Source organism: Miniopterus natalensis, chromosome 5, assembly GCF_054644295.1.
Source record: "Miniopterus natalensis isolate mMinNat1 chromosome 5, mMinNat1.hap1, whole genome shotgun sequence".
Classification (NCBI taxonomy): Eukaryota; Metazoa; Chordata; class Mammalia; order Chiroptera; family Miniopteridae; genus Miniopterus; species Miniopterus natalensis.
The window spans coordinates 7,311,523-7,319,502 of NC_142085.1; the positions used below are offsets into that span (position 1 = coordinate 7,311,523).

The 7,980-nt window shown below is 62.7% G+C and overlaps 1 protein-coding gene across 1 annotated transcript; it reads left to right on the forward strand.

The window, feature by feature from the left end:
* Positions 1-1,402: 1,402 nt before the first annotated feature.
* RING1 (ring finger protein 1) lies at positions 1,403-5,444 on the forward strand. The gene is made up of 7 exons (XM_087817329.1): positions 1,403-1,437; positions 1,539-1,673; positions 2,755-2,915; positions 3,016-3,231; positions 3,938-4,327; positions 4,506-4,779; positions 5,036-5,444. The coding sequence occupies exons 2-7, from the start codon at positions 1,596-1,598 to the stop codon at positions 5,135-5,137; spliced, it is 1,221 nt and encodes a 406-aa protein (XP_087673455.1). The 5' UTR covers positions 1,403-1,437; positions 1,539-1,595; the 3' UTR covers positions 5,138-5,444.
* The last annotated feature ends 2,536 nt before the right edge of the window (positions 5,445-7,980 follow it).

Here is a 7,980-nt window from a genome sequence, read left to right on the forward strand (position 1 = left end):
CCCCTCTCCTTTCTCTGAGTCCCCCCTCCCCTTCTCTCCACCTTACAATAGCTGCAGCCGGCCTGGGGTCGGATGGGGGGGATTACAGGAGGGGGCCAGGATTAGGGGAATGGACCAGCGATGAAAGGAGCTGGAGGAGAGTAGAAGGGAGGGGGCTGGGAGGAGGAGGAGGAAGGGGAGGAGGTCTGCGCTAATCGACTCTGGAGCCCACATAAGGACTGGCCACGGACTGAAGGAGAGAGGACAGGGAAGTAGGGGGTAACTGGGGGAAGGGGCGAGGGGACCCACTGCTGCCTTGTCCCAGAAACAGGCCACCCCCTGGCAGCTGCAGCCCAAGTGCGGGAGCTCAGGCTAGAGGAGACGGGGACACTTATCACGGTCTCTTTTCCCTGTATCCCTCTCATCCCCCTACCCTCAGTGGGGATCGCTCTGCCCCTTCCTCTTCTCTCTCCTCCCGGTCCCCTTCCTTCCCTGCGAAGTCCTGGAGGAGGCCTCCGCCAGCCTCCCACTCCAGATATTCGGCCCCTGGGCGCCCCCACCCACCCGCGCACACCCCCTCCCCGACGGGGCCCCTCTTGTGTGTGTCCTGCTTCCGCGTGGTGTCTCCATTCCCCGCTCCTCCCGTGCGCCTCCCTCCGCCCCGGGCCGCGGCTCCTGATTGTCCAAACGCAATTCTCGAGTCTCTGGCTCCGGCCGAGAGTTGAGTCTGGACATCCCGAGCCGCCGCCCCCAAACCTCGAGGGGAGAGCGGGTCGGAGGGTCTAGGGAGAGCCCAAGCGGAGGGTGGAGCAAGTCCCCCGAGTGGTAAGGGGCATCCCGGGCGCTCCGGGACTTAGTCGCATTCACGGGGCTGCAGGACTGAAGCGGCAGAGGCTCCTCGGCAGCTTTGTTCCCCGGAATCCCGGGCTGGGGTCACGGAGAAGTTGTGTGGGGATGGGGAGCGGTTCCCCAGAGCCTCTGGGGGACGCGAAGTGGGGAAGGCGGCCCTTTTGCAACCCCCACCCGGTCCCCTCCAGGATCCCGGCGACTCCAGGCCCCGCCCTCCCGAGCGGAGGCCCCGGGTGGGGGCCGCGGGAAGGGACGGGCAGCGAAAGTTGGCCGCGCGACCGCGCTGGGCCGGGGGCGGAGACCGCGGTCCCCACGTGGTGCGGGACTCCGGGGACGCCGGCTCCGGGCGGGGGCGCATCCCCCGGGCGGGGAACCGGGCGCCCACGTCGCGTCCCACCCGCGCCGCGAGTGGCGGGTGACGTCTCCGCCCGCGGGGCGGCGGGGCGGAGGGGCGGGCGGAAGTGACGTAGGGCCCTAGCGCCCGGGCCATGGCGGCGGCGGCGGCGGGAGCTGCCGTGTGAGCGGCGGCTGCGGACCGAGCGAACCCGGCCCGGGAGTCGGGGCCCGGGCGCGGCGCCGCGGCGGCGGCAGCGCGGACGGCGGAGCGGGGTGAGGGCCGCGCCGGCGCGGGGACGGCCGGGGAGGCTCCGGAGGGGCGGGGTCTGCGTGAGGGGCCCTAACCCCGTCCCTTCCCCTCCCCCTCTCCCCAGCCCACCCCTCTTCCTCCTCTGCCGAGGAGCCCCGGCGGGGGTCCGCGCTCGGTCACCATGACGACGCCGGCGAATGCCCAGAACGCCAGCAAAACGTGGGAACTGAGTCTGTATGAGCTCCACCGGACCCCGCAGGTGACAGGACCCCCTCGCTGCCCCCAAGCTCCTCTCTCCACGGACCCCCTCTCACAGCCTCTTTTCCATTTTTTGCCCCCTTCTACCAACCCTTAGCCCTACCTTTGAATTGCTTTAAGCTTTTCAAACCACTTTCACATTTAATTCTCAAAACAGCCAGAGAGGTAGAGCAAATATTACTGCCTTCTTTTGAAAGGTAATAAACAGTTCAATGTCATAGATCAGTGCCTGTAAGACTCACTTTGGAGTTTATTGAAAATGGAGCTTTCTGTTCTGCAAACCGCCCCTGCCCTGCCCCCCAACAACGTTCTGATACAGTAATGGGATGGAGCCCCAGAATCTGATATAGGTAGTACCAGGACCACTTTAAGTAGTTCTGTTCAATAAGTCTTCCCCAAGCCGCAAATCTGTGCCACCCCCACCCCCAGGTGTCTCCAAACCTCAGATCTCCCTGTTGCAAAGCTCCTACTCTTACTTAAGGGGCATTAATTCTTTCTGTTCTTTATTCCCTCCAAATCAGTAGCTCCTTCTCTCAGATTCCCATCTTTCTCAAGTAACCAACATGGGGTACCCAGATTCTGCCATCTCAATGTATTTCTCAAAACTCCTATTTCGTGGACCACCTGTTTCTTTTTTCCCCTCTTTATTTATTTGTTTTATTTTATTATTTTTTTAAATATATCTATTGATTTCAGAGAGAGGAAGGGAGAGAGAGAAACATCAGTGAGGAGAGTCATTGATCAGCTGCCTCCTGCACGCCCCCTACTGGGGATGGAGCCTTCAACCTGGGAATGTGCTCTGAGAATGGAAAGGCAATCCGCTGAGCCACACAGGCCGGGCTATTTATTGATTTTAGAGAGAGAGGAAAAAAGAGAGAGAAAAATATCAATTTGTTGTTCCACTTATTTATACATTCACTGGTTGACTCTTTCATGTACCCTGACTGGGGATTAAACCTGCATCCTTGACATATCAGGACAATGCTCTAACCAACTTAGATACCCAGCCAGGGCCTACCACTTATTTCTAAAACTCTTTCCCCCCAACCCACCACCACCTTTCCACTCACTGATGCCTCCAGGAAGCCATCATGGATGGCACAGAGATTGCAGTTTCCCCTCGGTCGCTGCATTCAGAACTCATGTGCCCCATCTGCCTGGACATGCTGAAGAATACAATGACCACCAAGGAGTGCCTCCACCGATTCTGCTCCGACTGCATAGTCACGGCCCTGCGGAGCGGGTAATAGGAGGGACTCGTTCGAGATGGGTTAAAAGGTTCAGAGTTGAGGCCTCAATGCCCTGGTGACTGACTGCTCAGGGCCTCCTCTCTCCCATCCCAGGAACAAGGAGTGCCCTACCTGCCGCAAGAAGCTGGTTTCCAAGCGGTCTTTGCGACCAGACCCTAATTTTGATGCCCTGATCTCGAAGATCTATCCTAGCCGGGAGGAATATGAGGCCCACCAAGACCGGGTACTCATCCGTCTCAGCCGCCTGCACAACCAGCAGGCACTGAGCTCCAGCATCGAGGAGGGGCTGCGCATGCAGGCCATGCACAGGTTCGGGGCCAGGAGAGAAGCAATGGCAGGGCTGGTGGGACAGATCCATGGGTCAGATTCCTGGTACTGACTTTGCTGCCTGCCATCTCCTAAGCCTTAGCACCCTAAGAGCTGACTGTGGCCTGATTGTCAGGCCTGGAAGTCATGGATATCAAGTGCAGCTTCTTAGCAACTGGCACTATACCATTCTTAAGAAGAAAATAGCTCACCTAACTTTCTATGAGTTAGAACAGGAGAGTGATTTGGAATGTAAGCTCCCGACACACTGCTGGGAATTAGATCACCTGCTAGGCCAGCACTGCTCATCTTTAATGTGTATCCAGATTACCCCAGCGGCTTGTTAGAAATGCAAATTATGATTCAGTAGGTCTGGAATTGGGCCTGAAATTCAGCATTTCTCTAAACCTTTGTTACTGGTTCTTGGACCACACTTTGAAGCGAGGGACTATAACCTCAAGTTATTTAACTTCTCTAAGCCTCAGTTTCCTCAGCCATAAAATAGAGATAATGTAATTACCTGCCTCCTAAGACTTGTATTACAGGAGGCGATCAATGTAAAATACTTAGCAGTGTGCTTGGCATGCAGTTAGTATTTAATAAATATTAGGTGTCATCATTAAGACTTCCCTGATCTCTTCGATCTCTGAAGTTTAAAGTCGACCCCATATCCTTGATGCTTTCTAACCTCAACCACTTGCTTCTACAGGGCCCAGCGTGTGAGGCGGCCGATGCCTGGGTCAGATCAGACCACCACGATGAGTGGAGGGGAAGGAGAACCGGGGGAGGGAGAGGGGGATGGGGAGGATGTGAGCTCAGACTCTGCTCCTGACTCTGCCCCAGGCCCTGCCCCCAAGCGACCCCGTGGAGGGGGCGCAGGGGGGAGCAGTATAGGGACAGGGGGAGGAGGCACTGGTGGGGTGGGTGGGGGCGCTGGTTCTGAAGACTCTGGTGACCGGGGAGGTACCCTGGGAGGGGGTACCCTGGGCCCCCCAAGCCCTCCTGGGGCCCCCAGCCCCCCGGAGCCAGGTGGAGAAATTGAGCTCGTGTTCCGGCCCCACCCACTGCTCGTGGAGAAGGGAGAATACTGCCAGACCAGGTGAGAGCCCCGTCTTTCCCCAGACCACTGAGAAACCAAAGATCAGGTAGCCTTCCAGCAGGAGCGGGCTTCACCCTCCAAGAAAGAAACCCTAACCCAGAGGCCCTTTTGGAAAGTCCCCTGCTTCCCTTTTGCATTTCAGGCTTCCTGTGCCCTAATGCCCTCTTTCCCACTCCAGGTATGTGAAGACAACTGGGAATGCCACCGTGGACCATCTCTCCAAGTACTTGGCCCTGCGCATAGCCCTCGAGCGGAGGCAGCAGCAAGAGGCTGGGGAGCCAGGAGGGCCTGGAGGGGGCGCCTCTGATGCTGGGGGACCTGATGTGGGTGGTGGGGAGGGTGGGGGTGCCGGAGGAGGTGACAGCCCTGAAGAGCCTGCCTTGCCCAGCCTGGAGGGTGTCAGTGAAAAGCAGTACACCATCTACATCGCCCCCGGGGGTGGAGCCTTCACGGTGAGAGCCTCGGGGCTGTGGCCCGGAGGGGGGGGGGGGCCTGGGCTGCGCACAGCCGCGACCCCATTCCTAACCCACCAACCCCCTTCCTCTCGTCCCCCTCCTTTCTCTGTCCTCCTCGCTGTGCGCTCCTGCTGTGCCCGGCTTTTTATTACTCTTTCTTGCCTCCTCCCTTGGTCACCTCATTTATTTCTTTTACTGTCTTCTCCAACTTTATTTTCTCTCCCCCTCCCTCTTCCTCCCACCCCTTCTGTAGACACTGAATGGCTCTCTGACCCTGGAGTTGGTGAATGAGAAATTCTGGAAAGTGTCCCGGCCACTGGAGCTCTGCTATGCCCCCACCAAGGATCCAAAGTGACCCCACAAGGGGACAGCCAGAGGATGGGGACCGTGGGGCACCCCTGTGTCCTGGCCCCAGCTTTTGACCCCCAGTCCCCACCCCCACCCCCGCCAACCAGCAAGAGGACAAAAATGAGGACGTGTGGCTTTTATACAAAGTATATCAGATTCTTCTATATTGTACAGAGTGGGGCGTGCGCCCCCATCTACTGCCTTTTCTATTGCCCCAAACCTCCCTTCTTCACAAGACGCTGGGTAAGGTGCCGAACCTTCCTTTCATGCCCTCCCACCAGCAACAACAAATCTGCTTTTTTTCCTCTTTGAAACCTGCAGTTGTGTGTCTTTATCGGGTGTACCAGGAAGAGGGGGTTGGGGAGGGAAGCCTAGAAATCATGTAGAATCGGCCTTGACAATGGGGAGGAAATGTCGAGGGTTATTAAAGGCGTGTGATTCCCTTCTTTCTGAACCTCGGGTTAGCAAATGAGCACAGAAACGGAGGAAGGGGGTGGAGCGCCCAGGGCTGTGCGGGGCCGGGTCGCACGCCCGCCCCGAAAGCGGCTCGAGAGGGAGGCGCGTCCGTGGAGGGCACAGGCCCCGGCGGGTGCGAGGGGAAAACTCCGTCGCTGCACGAAGTTGGTTTCTATAGCTGGTGAGGACAGGGGGCTGCGAGAGCCGCCCGGCTCCACACGGGCCGGGCTCCGGGGAGAGCGGCCCCCCCGGGCGCAGTGCGGGGAGGGCCCCCCACCTGTGCTTCGGCGCCCGCGAGGGGGGACCCGCGCCCCGCTCCCGGCCTCCGCGCCGCTGCCCCTCGCTTCTGTTTCCGTCGCGCCCTTGGCCCCCATCGGCCCCAAATCCCGCCGCGCGCTGGGTTCTCGGCCCGCCGGCTGAGACGCCCCGTGTGACCGCCCCGGGCCCCCGGGCCACGCTCGGGGTTTCCAGTCCGGTCCCCTCCTCCCAGGACCCTCCACACCGCGGGCGCAGGGGGGAGCCTCGGGCCTCGGCGACCCGGGGCCACCGCAGCCCTCCAGCCCTGCAGAAGCCGGCAGCACCCACTCCACCCTCTTAGGGCCCGTCCCACCCCGCCTCGGGACCCGGCCCTGACCCCGCCTCCCCACCCCTGCAGCTCGGGAGGGCGCCGCTCCGGGACGGGGCGGGGGGAAGGCGGGCGCCGCTCCGGGACGGGGCGGGGGGGGGGGAAGGCGGGCGCCGCTCCGGGACGGGGCGGGGCGGGGGGAAGGCGGGCGCCGCTCCGGGACGGGGCGGGGGGAAGGCGGGGGGAAGGCGGGCGCCGCTCCGGGACGGGGCGGGGCGGGGGGAAGGCGGGGGGAAGGCGGGGGGAAGGCGGGCGCCGCTCCGGGACGGCGGGGGGGGAAGGCGGGGGGAAGGCGGGGGGAAGGCGGGCGCCGCTCCGGGACCGGGGGGGGGGGGGAAGGCGGGCGCCGCTCCGGGACGGGGCGGGGCGGGGGGAAGGCGGGCGCCGCTCCGGGACGGGGGGGGCGGGGGGAAGGCGGGCGCCGCTCCGGGACGGGGCGGGGGGAAGGCGGGGGGAAGGCGGGCGCCGCTCCGGGACGGGGGGGGAAGGCGGGCGTCGCTCCTGGAACTTCACAGAAGGGAAACCTGCGAAGGGGCGGGACGGAGGCCCCGCAGTAGGAAACGCAGCCCGCTTCCCTCTCGGTTCCGGGAGCGCCGCCCCCGTTCTCCCCCGCCGCCAGCCTCTTGTGTCTCTGTGCCCGCCTCTCGTTTCTCCCTGGAACGGCCTGCGCCCAGGGTCACCTGCCTCTCCTCCTACAGCCCTCTGCGCCCCCTCAGGCCCCAGCGGGCACCGCTGCCCCACCCTCCTCCTCTCAGCCGCCCACGGTTCCCCTCCTGCCCTCTCTGCCCCCGGTGCCCCCATGACAGCAAACTGCAGACATCCCTGGTGACACTGGGGGGGAGGTACGCAGAAGTGCTGACCCGCGAGTCTCCTCCACCCACCCACCTGCCTGACCAGGTGCCTTCCCAGCGCTGCAGAAGGAAGGTGGGGCCGCGCGCAGATTCTGTTCCACCCTCGGCTCCCCTGGGGTGGTTCCCCCAAGTCCTCGCCTCTCTCAGTGAAGCCCGGGTGCTGGGTTAGGCAAAGGAGCGATACAAGGTACACGGGAGGGAACCCGACCATGTGGATGAGGAACAAGATACACGCAGGGAAGTAACTAGCAAGGCGAAGGAGCGAGGCGGAGAAGGAAGGGCTGGACTAGAGCCAGACCGGGCAGGAGGGGATGAAGGAACTGCCCCTAAAAGGATCGCCCGAGACCGCTGGTCGGCTTCACCCCTTCAGGAAACGCTGCCAGTCCGGCGCGCGTCAGGGCTGTTCTGGAACCTGGGTGTTACAGGCGTGTGGCGGGGCCCCTGCCCTCCAGGGGTTTGACCTGGAGGTGTTCAGAGTGAGCACCTCCGTGCTGAGCCCAGCCCCTGGCCCCTCGTGCCCCCGTGAGAGCTCCCGCCTGCCCGGTCCTCTGTCCTCCACACTCCCGCCCCAGCCAGCCCTGCAGCTCCCGGCTCTCCGCCGAGCCCTGGGTCGCGGGAGAGGCTGCCCGAGGCCTCTAATTCCAGTGCCCTCCCTAGTAAGACCTTTTTGAAGCGCAAACCTGATTGTCCCAGGCACCCTGCTAAACTCATTCAGTGGTTTCCCCTTGATCTCAGGTTAAAGCCCAAGCCCCTAACCCGGCGCGAGGCCCTGGGAGGTGCGGCCCAGCCCCCCGCCCAGCCTCCCCTCGCGCGCTCCCCGCCCTCCCCTCGCAGCTGCTGCTCCCGCTCGGGTCCGCGCGCGCTTCCCCCGCAGAGAGCCTCTGTGCGGGCTGGACGCCCCTGGAAGGCTCTCCTGTT

What these genes read in the sequence shown, in the direction of transcription:
- RING1 (XM_087817329.1), top strand. Translation starts at nt 1,596, where the DNA reads ATGACGACGCCGGCGAATGCCCAGAACGCCAGCAAAACGTGGGAACTG. An exon ending in CGCATGCAGGCCATGCACAG is followed by an intron (nt 3,232 to 3,937) that starts GTTCGGGGCCAG and finishes TTGCTTCTACAG; the next exon opens with GGCCCAGCGTGTGAGGCGGC. An exon ending in GGAGAATACTGCCAGACCAG is followed by an intron (nt 4,328 to 4,505) that starts GTGAGAGCCCCG and finishes TTCCCACTCCAG; the next exon opens with GTATGTGAAGACAACTGGGA.